This window comes from Sorex araneus, chromosome 2 (assembly GCF_027595985.1).
Source record: "Sorex araneus isolate mSorAra2 chromosome 2, mSorAra2.pri, whole genome shotgun sequence".
NCBI lineage: Eukaryota > Metazoa > Chordata > Mammalia > Eulipotyphla > Soricidae > Sorex > Sorex araneus.
The window spans coordinates 209016135-209030013 of record NC_073303.1 but is presented as its reverse complement, the minus strand read 5'-3'; the positions used below and the strand labels follow the sequence as shown (position 1 = coordinate 209030013).

At 55.8% G+C, this 13879-nt stretch overlaps 1 protein-coding gene across 1 annotated transcript in view; it reads left to right on the top strand.

The window, feature by feature from the left end:
* Positions 1-13879, top strand: part of MYO5C (myosin VC) — a 99786-nt gene that overhangs the window by 28722 nt on the left and 57185 nt on the right. The window contains exons 9-11 of the mRNA XM_055124553.1: positions 4002-4108; positions 7542-7807; positions 13340-13421. Coding sequence (XP_054980528.1) covers positions 4002-4108; positions 7542-7807; positions 13340-13421 — 455 coding nt within the window. The remainder of the gene's footprint in view (positions 1-4001; positions 4109-7541; positions 7808-13339; positions 13422-13879) is intronic.

Genomic DNA, 13879 nt, shown 5'->3' with positions numbered 1-13879 from the left:
TGGCAAGTGCTGGGCTCCGCCCACAGTGCTCAGGACAGCCTTCTGCGGTGCCACCTGCAGGGCAAGCCTCTCGGCTCCTGGCCAGCTCTCTGGCCTCGCGGCTGTTGTGGAGATACACAGCCTGCCTGCCTGCTGTTTGTCAGGCGTCATGATTCGGGACTTAATTATCAGTGGCATTTATTTGCTCCCTTTTACGCGTGTTGCGCGATTGAACTTCACACATCAGTTTTCCCCATCTGTTCACTGGGCGATCATGAAAATAGTTTGTGCGATGATCTGTTGCTCTTCTCCAAATCGTAAGGGCTTGAGATGATTGATCATGACGGTCTCTCGTGGCGGGGACAGAATGGGCCCAGCCAGGCACTTCTCGTTTGGGGACTCACATGCCCGAAGTGGAAGCTTCTTTTCCCATGTGAGCCGGGGTCTCCGGGGCTGTGCCCGGGGGCTTCCTGTCCCTCTCTCCCCCTCCTTTCCTCTTTCTCCCCTCTCTGACCTCTGCAGGTGGACCTCCTCAGAGCCTGCTGGGCATGTCACAGTTCCCTAAACTGATGTGACTTCCAGGGGTGTGGTGGGAGGGGGGGAGTGTGGGGGGTCTCACTTGGGTCTTCACGTAAACCAGCAGCACCCCAAACCTGCACCACCCCCCAGGTATCCTGATACCCCCCAGGGGGCTGTCTCTCCCACACTGGGGAAACACGGGCTGCAAGGATTGTCTACACAGCAATGCAGCTATCACTGTATCACTGTATCACTGTCATCCTGTTATTCATCGATCTGCTCAAACGGGCGCCAATAATATCTCCATTTGTCCTAGCCTTGAGACTTTAGCAGCCTCTCTTGACTCATCCTTCCCAGTGCAGCACTGTTGGGAGTGCAACCCTACCCTGGTGATTGAGCTGCTCCCGGTGCCAGCTCTGATAAGCTCCTGCGACCCTGCAGGGCTTTTGGTGAAGGAGCTCGGGAGAAATGCAGCATATTTGTGTGTCACTCTTGCTGCCTCTCTGGGCCGGAGTGACAGTGCAGGGTGGAAGCATTTCCCTTACACGTGGCCAGCCAGGGTGAAACCCGGGGACCATGTATGGTGTCCGGAGAACCGCCAGGAGTGACTCCTGAGCATCGAGCCAGGAGTGAGCCCTGAGCACCCCGGTGTGTGCTCCCAAAGCCATAAAATAAAATGAAAGTTCAAGAAAAGATAAGGCCTTGTATGTACTGTCTCAGCCCTCTGTCTCACGGCTGTCCTGTGGCGCTCGTACCTGGGCGCACTGCCTAAGTTAATAGACTCACAGCACACTTGGGCAGATGAGCTTTTTGAAAAAGAAATATTGATTGCCAGTGGGGTCCTTGCTTGACTCACCCATTGCCGTGGTTTGCTGGGAACGCAGCGTAGAGAAATGGGCACGGTGAGCCATGGGGTAGGTATGTGAAGGTCTCCGCAAAGATGCATGGGGGCGAGCCCTGCGGTCTTTTCATATCTTGCAGTGGCCTCCGGCAACAACGACTGCTGAGACGTTACCTGCTCGGTGCTCCCTTTGTGAAATGGGAACAGTACTAGAACTTAGTCCCTGAGATGGTGCACTGGGTTAAGCTGAAATGTGAAAATTCTTGGCTCTGATGTCGGGAGAATTCTGTTTCAGGTTCTGCTCCTGAGGCTTCTTCCTTTTTTTTTTTTTTTTTTGCTTTTTGGGTCACACCCAGCAATGCTCAGGGATTACTCCTGGCTCTGCACTCAGGAATTACTCCTAGCGGTGCCTGGGGGACCCTATGGGGTGCCGGGGATCAAACCCAGGTCGGCCTCGTGCCAGGCAAACGCCCTCCCCACTGTGCTATTGCTCTGACCCCCTCCTGAGGCTTCTTAGCCAACCACCAGTTCCGTTCTGAGGAAGCGGGAGGGATGCAGGTGGAGGAAAAAGCTGCTTTTCCCTGCTCCTCTGTGGACTCTCTCGTCTCGCCCATCTCTGTCCCAGGGAGAAGCCCGGAAGGCAGCTCTCGCTAGCAGGGGCCTCGGGTTCAAGGCCCTGAGCGTTGAAACTTAGCTCAAGGCCAGCCGTGCTTTTGCATGACTTTGTCACGCTCCAGATCATTACTCAGCGGAGGTTAGCGGTACCCGGGAGGGGCTGCGCCGCCCCTGCCACTCCTGGGAGGAGGAGGACAGCGAGTGGGAGTGCCGGCAGAAAGAGTCCCCGAGGCGGCTCTCGAATTGCTTCTTCCCGTCACTCACCTGTCATTTCCCACGTGGCGACCCGGGAGGTTATTTCGGGGGGTGCCTGGAGGTGCCCCCGCTGACGGAGCCTGTGCGTGAACTGTGCTGCCCGGAGGCCTTTGGAGATGTTTGCGTTTGAACCGTTTCTCCGCTTCACACCTGCTCTGCTCCTCGGAGAAGACGCTCCGGGTGCCGAGGTGACGGACCCGCAGGCTGGTGCTGTCGGGTGCCCGGGTGTCCCGAGGTGCCAAGCAGGGACTGCCAAGGGGGTGCTCTTCGGGTTGTCGGGAACCAAGACCACCACCAGTAGGGGCTGGAGCAATACCACAGTGGGGATTTGCCCTGCATGGGGCCGACCCCGGGTTCTATTCCCAGCATCCCGTAGGGTCCCCTGAGCACCGTCAGGAGTAATTTTTGTGCATCGCCGGGTGTGACCTAAAAAACAACAACAACAACAACAAAAAGACCACCGGGTACAGCCGCCTTCAGGCTGAGGAATCGGGCGTCTTCTCGGAGTGGGGGTGGGCAGCCTCGTCCCACTGCTCCCACCCGGTGCTTCCTGAAGCCTTGGCAGCCACAACCGCATTCCACAATTGCTGCCGTGTAAACTCACCGCCCCGTTCAATATTCTGGAGTTTCTGGAGCTCACAGCTGCACACGCAGCTTCAGGACACCCCCAAATTCTACATACCAGTAGGACAGCACCACATGAGATGGAAAAGTAACATAGAAACCAGCTATGCTCAGGAAACAGAAACAGTAGCACAGAAGGCTCAGCTAGCAACAGTGGCTTAGTAAACCCTCAGGGCAAGGGCTTAATGACTCCGTGGTGAGATGGAACAATTTTCACAAATTTTCTTTTACTAAATCTTTTGGTTTTTTTAATAATTCCCTGGGGCTGGAATGATAGCACAGCGGGGAGGGCATTTGCCTTGCATGCGGCCAACCCGGGTTCGATTCTCACCATCCCATATGGTCCCCCGAGCACCGCCAGGGGTAATTCCTGAGTGCAGAGCCAGGAGTGACCCCTGTGCATTGCCGGGTGTGACCCAAAAAATAAAATAAATAAATAAAAAATAAAAATAATTCCACTAGCCATTCAGTGTTAACAAACAATATAAAATAAATTATTTTGCGCCTGCTCAGGGCTCGGGCATGGAGGGTTTTGGGGGAAATGGGGACAGCAGTGGAGGGACGGTGACAGTGATGGCGACTGGTGTTGGAGCGTTGGATGACAGTGACACGTGCATCATGGAAAACTTGGCAAACCCGAGTTTCAGTAAAGGGGAAAAAAAAAATAAAAGGCGAGAAAGCAGAATGAGTGAGGGCTGGTTCTCCCAGGACCGAGACAGCAATGGTCACCCAGAGAGTAATTTGATTTTATTAACGTTTGAGACCCTCCAGGCGGTAGATCTAAAACCTCCTGAAGCATCTTCCGGCTGGCAGGATGTTTGACCTGAGACCCTGGTGCTTTGGCCCGATGGTTCCAGGACTGACCCGGGGTCGGGGGCAGTGCTGGAGGTGGGGGCGTGGGGGCTGGAGCCTCTCCGGCCGTACCCAGTGGTGGTGCTGGGGACCAGGCGATGCCAGGAATGGGGCACTCAGCTGCATGCGGGCGGACTGTGCTCCCAGCACTCTGCTCTCCCCGAAGGCATCCCTACTCGTGTTGAACTGCCCCGGGCCAGCCGTGCGAAGGAGGCCCCCCACTGTGGGTGTCCCGGGCCCACTGCACGTCCCCGCCCAGCCCTGGGCACCACGGGGAGCAGGACGGCTGCCCTGACCTCGGGGGTTTTGTCCGCAGGCTTCCAGCGGGACCTGCAGATGGACGTGTTCCGGACCCTGGCGGCCGTCCTCCACCTGGGCAACGTGCAGGTGTCGGCGCTGAGCGGCGAGAGGTCGTCGGTCTGTGTAAGTCCCGTCCCTTCCCAGGAGCACCTCCGGGGCTGCCCGCCCTGGCACCCTGACAGCAGCGTCACAGAACCAGTCCGGCGGGAACCGGGAAGCGGGAAACGGTCTCCTGGGCGGCCCCAGAGTCAGGTTTCTCACCCGCACACAAAGCCGGACTCTGTGCTCGCTCCTGTCAGAGTTGGCTCAGTCCCCTGAGCGCCCCGCACCCCCGGGGCCCGACAGAGCCGCAGGGAACAAGCCCAGACCGGAGCCCTTCGCGGGCCTGGAGACCGGGGGTCCAGGGGGAGACAGTCACACGGGCGGCCAGCGGCGAGGGCTGCTAAGGAGAACGGGGAGGGAAGCTTCCTGGCAGGTGACAGGACGGGCACTCGGGGACTCGGCTCTGCAGGAAGAACACCCTGGAGCAGGGGACCAGCGGGCACCAAGGCCCTCGGCTTTGGGGACATGCGGGCAGCAGCAGACTCAGTGCCCGAGAGGGATCCCAGCGGGAAGGCCAGCCTGGGCTGGGAGTGCTGGCGTGCGGGCAGGGCCTCGGGTACCGGGCCTTTTCCTTTCCTTTCCTTTCTTTTCTTTTCTTTTCTTTTCTTTTCTTTTCTTTTCTTTTCTTTTCTTTTCTTTTCTTTTCTTTTTTCTTTTCTCTTTTCTTTTTAAATATATAAACTTTTATTTCAAAGCATCACACTTACACTATGATATATAGATATATATATATATACACATATATAAATATATTAGTGTTTGGAATTGCAAAGCTAAAATTTCATATTCAAGGGGCTGGAGCGATAGCACAGCAGGTAGGGTGTTTGCCTTGCACGCGGCCGCCCTGGGTTCCGTTCCCAGCATCCCATATGGTCCCCTGAGCACCGCCAAGGGTAATTCCTGAATGCAGAGCCAGGAGTAACCCCTGTGCATCGCCAGATGTGACCCCAAAACCAAAAAAAAAAAAGAAAAAGAAAAATTTCATATTTAATTATTGACTTTCTATACCCCTCCAACCTATAAATATTTTACACACACACACACACACACACACACACACACACACACACACCAGCCATTGGAATGCAGAGCTCTTGCAAATCTGCCAGGAACGAGAGCCGAGAGCCGATATCAAAAGCAATTGTCTCCTGACTGTCAGTTTTTGAGAAACAGCTGGAATCTGCTTTACGCATTTCTGGATCTGTGTTAGTTCTCAGTTTTCCTACAGTGTTCAAGTATTGCTTTAACATAATCACCACTACCTCCATCACCTGAAATCTGTTTTTTCAAAGACGGTGATGTTGAAAAGTTGGGCCGTAAAAAAGAAGTTGGGCCATTAAAAAGAACCAAGAATATGAAAAAAAGAGAGAGAGAGTAGTACTTTACAGTATTCCTGGTCATTCTATGTCAACCTTTCTGCCTGTTAAGAAAATCAGGATCAGATGTCACTCCTACAGTATTTTTTGCACCTTCAGTACATATTCCCAGAAGTGGTATTGCTGGGTCAAATGGGAGCTCAATTTCTAATTTTTTGAGAAGCGTCCATACTGTTTTCCAAAAGGGCTGGACCAGTCGGCATTCCCACCAGTGGTGAAGGAGAGTCCCTTTCTCCCCACATCCGCACCAACACCTGTTGCTTTTGTTCTTCTGGATGTGGGCCAGTTTCTGTGGTGTGAGATGGTATCTCATGCTTGTTTTGATATGCATCTCCCTGATGATTAGTGATGTAGAGCATTTTTTCATGTGCCTTTTGGTCGGGCCTTTTCTTGAGTCTTTTTTTGGTGACACCTGGTGAAGTTCAAGCTTCGGGCTCTGCAGTCAGGAATCACGCCTGGGGTGCCTGGGGGCCATGTGTGATGCCAGGGGTCAGACCGTGGCCAGCCGGGTGCTAGGCAGGGGGGCTTCCCCTGCTGTCTATTGCTCCGCCCCCTTTTCATATATATATATTTTTAAAGAAATCAAAATAGCTTATTAATGTTTTTTTTTTCTTTTTGGGTCACACTTGGCGATGCTCAGGGGTTACTCCTGGCTCTGCACTCAGGAATCACTCCTGGCAGTGCTCAGGGGACCCTATGGGATGCCGGGAATCGAACCCGGGTCGGCTGCGTGCAAGGCAAACGCCCTCCCCGCTGTGCTATTGCTCCAGCCCCCTTCTTCTATTTTTTTTTTCTAAAGAAAAACACTGAAATATTCTTTTCCTTTAGATAAAAGGCACAACTGTCGACTTAATTCTGGAGTTGAAATTGATTAGATAACAGAGCTCCAACATTAAATAAGCCTTTAAAATAGGCTTTTGTAGGTGAAACTTGCTGTATCTGATCACGGGGTTGTTAGGTCCTTGTCCGAGGCCCTGCAGAGCTGTCTGTTGCTGGTTGAACCGTCTGTGTCACTGTTTCTGCTTGTTGAGTTTATTGGCTTCCATGTTACTGTCCCCTCCAACCTGGTGTGCTCTGACTGGAATTTCGGTACTGAGGATGTAGGAGGGATCCCAGGACTCCGGGGTCAGTGCTCTGGGCTGTGGGAGGTGGGGGTCCTGCCTGGAGCAGAGAGGGGAGGGTGGGCGCTGCTTTTATCTTGTCTTTCTGCCACGTGGGCATTGCTCAGGGTTTCGTCTGGGGCTTGGGGCCATTCCTGTTGGTCCTTTGGTGTCGGGGCTCCTGCCTGCAGAGCAAGTGCCCCGGCCTTTAGGTCCCCCCTCCCCCCGCCTCGCACTGGGGCTGTTTCTGGCTTCTCTTGAATAGAAACACCCCAGTGTCCTGGTACCTGTGTGCACCCAGGCCTCTGGCTTCCTCTCCGCAAGTGTCCCTGTGTGGTGGGCGTCCTTGAGTCCTCACTCGGTGGCCCCGGTCAGCCAGTCTTGCCCCCGAGGGACCAGGAGGGGCAGCAGAGACCGTCTCGGTCCCTGGACTCGCAGCTGCCTGCTCGGCTGATGTTCTGGGCCGTTACAGGTGCAGTCGTGGGTTTCTCGGGACCGGCCCAGATGGCCTGCCGGGCAGGCGTCTTCGTGGCCACCCGCGCGGGTCACAGCCCGCTGGAGATGCGGCCCCACTGCCCGTGCTGGTGACAGATGGCATCCGCCTCTTCCTTTGCTGCGGGTCAGTGGAGCGGCCGGCCTGGCCCGGGCGGTGTGGCCACGGCTTCGGCCAGCACAGCAGGAGGGAGCGACTCCGGCCCCTCCGCAGTGGCTCTCGGTCCCGGCGTCCCCGCCTGCCCCACGCCAGACCCGGGCGGGCAGCCAGTGCGAGGGGGACCTTGAGCTGTCGCCCACGTGCCTGATTGCAGGGACAGTGCCCCAGGACTGAGAGTGTGGGCGGGTCCGAGCCAGGCAGGTGCAGGCTCAGAGTGCGGGGATGCTCCCCTCCGGGGCCAGCCTGCCCCCCGCCCCCCACCCCCACGGGGAGGCTGGGCACCCACCTGCACGATGGCCCTGAGAGAGCTTCTCTCGTCTCCCAAGGAGGACGATGGCCACCTGCAGGTTTTCTGTGAGCTCCTCGGCCTGGAGAGAGGCAGTGTGGCCCGGTGGTTATGCCACCGCAAGATCGTCACGGCCTCTGAGACGGTGGTGAAGCCCATGACCAGGCCCCAGGCCCTGAACGCCAGGGACGCGCTGGCCAAGAAGATCTACGCGCACCTCTTCGACTTCGTTGTGGACAGGATTAACCGGGCCTTGCAGTTCTCAGGCAAGCAGCACACTTTTATTGGTGTTTTGGACATTTATGGGTAAGACTCTCCCCCGCGCGTCTCCCCTTCCCGCCCCAGCGCCCGTGTCTGTGGTGGTTGTGTTTGGGTTTTGGTTGTGGGGAGGCGTCATTCCGATCTGGTCTTGTGTGTGTGTGTGTGTGTGTGTGTGTGTGTGTGTCTGTGGGGAGGCGTCATTCCGAACTGGTCTTGTGTGTGTGTGTGTGTCTGTGTGTGTCTGTGTGTGTCTGTGGGGAGGCGTCATTCCGATGATCTGGTCGTGTGTGTGTGTGTGTGTGTGTGTGTGTGTGTGTCTGTGGGGAGACGTCATTCCAATCTGGTTGTGTGTGTGTGTGTGTGTGTGTGTGTGTGTCTCACATGATACAAGGGGAAGTGGGTCCTGTGCATGGAAGTTAAGAACAGCTTTCAGGGGGCTAGAGCGACAGCACAGCAGGGAGGGCATCTGCCTTGCACGCGGCCGGCCCGGGTTCGATTCCCAGCATCCCTTGGGGGTCCTCTGAGCACCGCCAGGAGTAATTCCTGAGTGCAGAGCCAGGAGTAACCCCTGTGCATCGCCAGATGTGAACAAAAAAGAAAAAGAAAAAAAAGAACAGCTTTCAGGAGGCTTTTAAAGTGCTCCTAAAACATTTGTCTTTCGTTGTGTGTGTCAAGAAAACACAAAGCTAAAGTTTGGAAGCTGCTGTGGGGACCCGAGCTCCCACACTGGCCACTGGCCGCTCGTGTCTCAGAGCTTATCTTAGAGATAAAACCCCTTGCCCTGCCCCCGCCCAGGGCCCGGCTCCCAGCACCGTGCAAGGCTCACAGCCACGTGCCTCCCTAGCAGGGGTCCGGGGGCTGCAGGACCTGATGCACGAAGCTCCCGGGCTCCCAGGGAGACGATGGTGCCCACAGGCCAGAGGGGGCCACCTCAGGCCTCTTACCAGCCAGGCTCCACACCCCGGTACCCTCCCATTCTTGGGGAACGTGGCCCTGGGTTTGCCAGACTTGCTGCAGGAAATCTGATACTGTGTCTAATAATACAGTGCGGTGGGCCAGGGCTGCCCATCAGGGGAAGGTCAGGCTTGACCTCAGTCCCTCAGACTTGCTTGGCAGCTGCTCGTGCAGTGTACGAGCCAAGCATCTGTTCAGAGCACGCCTATAGAGGGTGTTTCTGTTTTCCAGTCCCATTGGTTCTTGTAGACTACTTGAATCCTCTAACATAATTCACTGTAGCACTGTCATCCCATCACTCATTGATTTTCTTGAGCGGGCACCAGTAACGTCTCCATGGTGAGACTCGTTGTGACTGTTTTTGGCAGATTGAATACACCACAGGTAGCTTGCCAGGCTCTGCCATGTGGGCAGGATACTCTCGGTAGCTTGCCGGGCTCTCCGAGAGGGATGGAGGAATCGAACCCAGGTTGTCCACGTGCAAGGCAAACGCCCTGCGCGCTGTACTATCGCTCCAGCCCTCTAACGTAATTATAGGTCTTAATAGTATAGCCATAGACAGAATGAAATCAATTTTTTAGGGAAAAAAAGTAAGTATAAAAATGCATTATAGCCCAGGAATTAATTGATTAGTGCATCCCTAAGTCGGATGAAAAATGGATCAACAGGGGCCGGAGAGATTACACAGCAGGAAGGGCACCTGCCTCATACGCAGCTAACCCCGGTTCCGTCCCCAGCACCCCACATGGTCCCCTGCGCCCACAGGGAGGGATCCCTGAGCACAGAGCCAGGAGTAACACTGCTGGGTGTGGCCCAAACAGAAACCACAGTAAAACTCCAGCCCACTCCCCACTCCCGCGGGACCAGCCCTGGTTCCTCGGTGGTGAGGGGGTGGGTCACCCCGTGAGAGGCATCAGAGCCAGCCTCTGGGGGCTGGGAGTGTCCTGTGCGGGGGTCCCGCCCTGCCTTGCCCGGCAGAGGGAGAGTGGCCCCCAGACTGTTCCCAGAGCCGTGCCTGTCAGCTGTGGGGAGGCGCTTTGTTTGCTTTTTGGTCTGAGCTAACACCATGACTGCCATGCAGCGCCTGTGTCAACAGTGAGAGGCTGAGCCGGTCAATTATTTACCTGGACTTGATCTAAAAAAAGAACTTTAAAAAAATTTTTTTTTTTTTTAACGAAGAAGTCCCACTTAATATATCCGTATTTGTGTACGGTATAATACACAATTGTTCTATTTTTCTCTGCTCTTTTTTTGTGTTTTAAAAACATCTTTAAGAAACATTTATTGGGGACTGGAGCGATAGCACAGCTATCAGGGTAGGGCGTTTGCCTGGCATGTGGCTGACCCGGGTTCGATTCCCAGCATCCCATATGGTCCCCTGAGCACCGCCAATAGTAATTCCTGAGTGCAAAGCCAGGAGTAACCCTTGTGCATCGCTGGGTGTGACCCAAAAAGCAAAACAAACAAACAGAAAAGAAACATTTATTAAAAACCTTTTAAGAATATATTGGTTTGGCGCTGGAGCGATAGCACAGTGGGGAGGGTGTTTGCCTTGCACGCGGCCGACCCGGGTTCAATTCCCAGCATCCTGTATGGTCCCCTGAGCACCGCCAGGAGTAATTCCTGAGTGCAGAGTAATTCCTGAGTGCACAGTAACCCCTGTGCATCGCTGGGTGTGACCCAAAAAGAAAAAAAAAAAAAGAATCTATTGGTTTAGCTCTACAACAAATATTTGCGTCCCAGTGGCGGGTGTGGTTGTCAGTGACTAGCCTGTGGCCCCGCCCTGGGGGAGCTGGATGGATGGGGGAGGCTCTCTGGAGACTGATGGCTCCTGGGGGCTGGGGATTGATGGGGCGAGCACGAGGGGCAGGGGCTGGACCCCCGTGGTAAGGGTTGCTCCTCTGCCCGTGTAAGAAGGTTTGTGGCACGGGAAGGCCTGCCGGGGGTCTGACTCTCACACCTCAGAACGGAATCCCTTGGCGGCAGGGGAGTGACACACAGCTGCCCGGAGTCAGCAGCGCCCCTTGACCTTCGACCCCCCGCCCCGCCCCTCGGGCCCTGGCCTCTCCACCCTCCCCGCCACCCCTCGACCCTTGCCCCTGGCCCCTCAGCCCCTGCTCCTTGGCCCTCGGCTCTCCCTTCTGCTGCCTGCGGGCCCCTCACAAGCCTATTTCATTTTTTCATGCCAGGCAGCACTTGAACAAAGTGTGTGATGAGCTTCCAGCTTTAGTGCCACCACCGATGTCCCCAGGCCCCCACGAGCCCCCGGCCTGCCCTCCTGACAGGCACCGTATTGAGTTCGGGTCTTGTGTCTGCAGTGCCGTGGGCCCTGCGGTTCAGAGCGTGCATGCACTTCCCCCTGCCCCGCCCCCCTGCCTCGACCCCCCTTCCTTACGCGTCCCTGATCGCCCCTCCTCCTGCTCTTCCCATTCCTGAGAGGACACACACACCCCCCTCCCCAGTGCCCTTGGCACCCTGCACTCCCTCTGCACGCTGCTCTGTCCCATGGGCCCGTGAGGTCACTCGGTGTTTGTCCTTGTCCTTCTGACATACTTCACTGACCACGAGGTCCTCCAGTCCATCCAAGTGGCGGCGAGTCACACAAGCTCACCTTTGCGGCTGCTGCGTATATGCCGCTGTGTGCCTGTCGCACAAGGCGGGCCCCTGGCCTGGCTCCGTCTCCCGCTCGTGCTAGTGCAGGGTGGAGGTGAGGGCCTAGGCGCTCTTGAGTGGCTGCCTTTGTGTCTTGGTGGGCAAGGCCTTGTGACGTGTCCCCTGGCCCAGCTGGTCACGCTCTTGAGACTGTCCTGGCGCTGACCCCAGGCCCCTTGTGGAAGGACGGTCAGTTGTGTGGGTTCTGCTTCCTGTTTGAGGGGGCGGCGGAGGCCTGGTACCGGCCCCCGAGCTAAGTAGCATCAACTGGGCAAAGTGGAGTCTCCAGTGGACGCACAGGGGGCTCTCGGCGCCTCTGGGATTGGACGGCCCAAGAATTTAGCCTTTGGCGTGCGAGCACTAGGGTGGTGAGCAGGCGAGTAGGCCTGGCCTTGCACACGGATGACCCAGGTTCAATTCTTGGCACCCCACATGGTCTCCCGAGCCAGGAGCAAGTCCAGAGGCCCCAGAATAAACAAAACAGAATTAATATGGGACACGGGAGGTCCAAGTGGGCACTGGGCCCCTTGCTGGCCCCTCGGTCTCCGCGAGTGCCACCGTACCTTTCACTGTGACCGTGTCACGGTGCCCACTCCCAGAGTGGCGTGAGCAGAGGCACGTCTCGGCACCGACCGTCAGGGCCGACCCCCACCAGCCCGACCGTGAGGAGGGTCCTGAGTCGCGTCTGACTCCCACACACACGTCCAGACTCTGTAGAAACGCCCTGGCCTGCTCCGCGCCGGGCCTCACGGCCTGGAGACAGCCCTGCTCGCCGGAGGGGTCCCTGGAGTTGAAAAGGGCGGCCTCAGCTCACGGGGTCCCCCGTCCCCGTGGCAGGCTGGGCTGGGCCGCGCCCCGTCAACAGGCAGCGTGGGCCAGAGAGGGTGACGCCCTGGCCCTGGGTACCACAGCCGTCTGGGCCTAGCCGGGGGGCATCTTCTCTCCCATTACAGCAGGGCAGTTCCAGGGAGCAGAGAGGCGCTGCGTGATTTTTACTTTTTCTGAAAAGGGGGTGATATAAGTCCAGGGGGTTGGCTCCAGGGCTTGGAAGCCGCCTCACAGGCTGGGGAAAGGCAGCCCGGATGGAGAAGGGAAGACCAAGTAAAGGGTGGTTGGAGGACCAGCTCAGGAAGGGAGATGCGGGCTGACAGTAGACTAGAGACTGATCACGATGGCCACTCCATACCCCTATTGCAAACCACAACACCCCAAAGGAGAGGGAGAACAAAAGGGAATGCCCTGCCACAGAGGCGGGGTTGGGGGGGATGGGATTGGGGGGTGGGAGGGATACTGGGATCATCGGTGGTGGAGAATGGGCACTGGTGGAGGGATGGGTGCTCAAACATTGTATGAGGGAAACAGAAGCACGAAAATGTGTAAATCTGTAACTGTGCCCTCACGGTGATTCACTAATTAAAAAATAAATAAATTTTTTAAAAATACAATAAAAAAATAAAAAGGGGGTGATAGACCCAATAAGTTTGGGGACCTCTGGTATGTGAACAGTATTGCTTTACCCGGGAAGACCACCTGGGTGGTGGGGAGTGGGGCTTCAGTGGGGTCTGGCAGCAGCTGTGTGACCCCAGGTGAGTTGATTAACCCCTCTGGGCCTCACTGCTCAGCTGTAAGGAGGAACAGCTGTGTGGTGTGAAAGGTGCCTCGGGCCACCCAGCTGTGACTGTCTATTGTGGTGCCAGGGAAGTGTCCAGGGAGGTGTTGGAAAGGGGCCAGGCTCCTTCCAAATGCAGCTTGAACACAGTCATTTAGAGACCCCCCCGGGATGCTCAGACCAGAAACAAGCATTTAAAACTGACAGAAAACAATAGTTTCAGCGGGGAGGTTTGTATATATAAGTGTGTAAGTGTGTATGTGTGCGTGGGGGGGTGTATGATGTCATAGATATATAGAATGTCATAAACACAGGGGTATGTCCCTCACATTACATTTTAACTTGTTTGAACTCTATTTCAGTTTTGAAACCTTTGATGTGAATAGCTTTGAGCAGTTTTGCATCAATTATGCTAATGAAAAGCTGCAGCAGCAGTTCAACCTGGTAGGTCCCTCGTCCCCGTAGGTCCCTCGTCCCGGTAGGTCACTTTTAAACCTCCATCTTTTCCTTTTTCTTTTTCCTTATTTTTTTAATTGAAGCACCGTGAGCTGCACTTACAAAGCTTCCCTGTTTGAGCTGCAGCCGTGCAATGATCAAACACCTGTCCCTCCACCAGTGCACGTTTTCCACCACCAATGTCCCCAGTCTCCCTCTCCACATCCCCCCACCCCTCCCCCTCGACCTCACCCCTAACTTCAACAATGCCCTTTGTCAGAACCAGGCACTTGCTCATGGCGCCACCTTGTGACCATATCCTGAAATCACGTGTTCTTGTCCCCTTTTCCTAACCAATTTCCCAGCTCGCACCCGTGACTTGTCACTCCAGTTTTAAACCCACCCTGCAGCCACACCACAGGATATTTCTCCCATGGCTCCGTGTTCCTGTAAACCTCTGCCTCCTT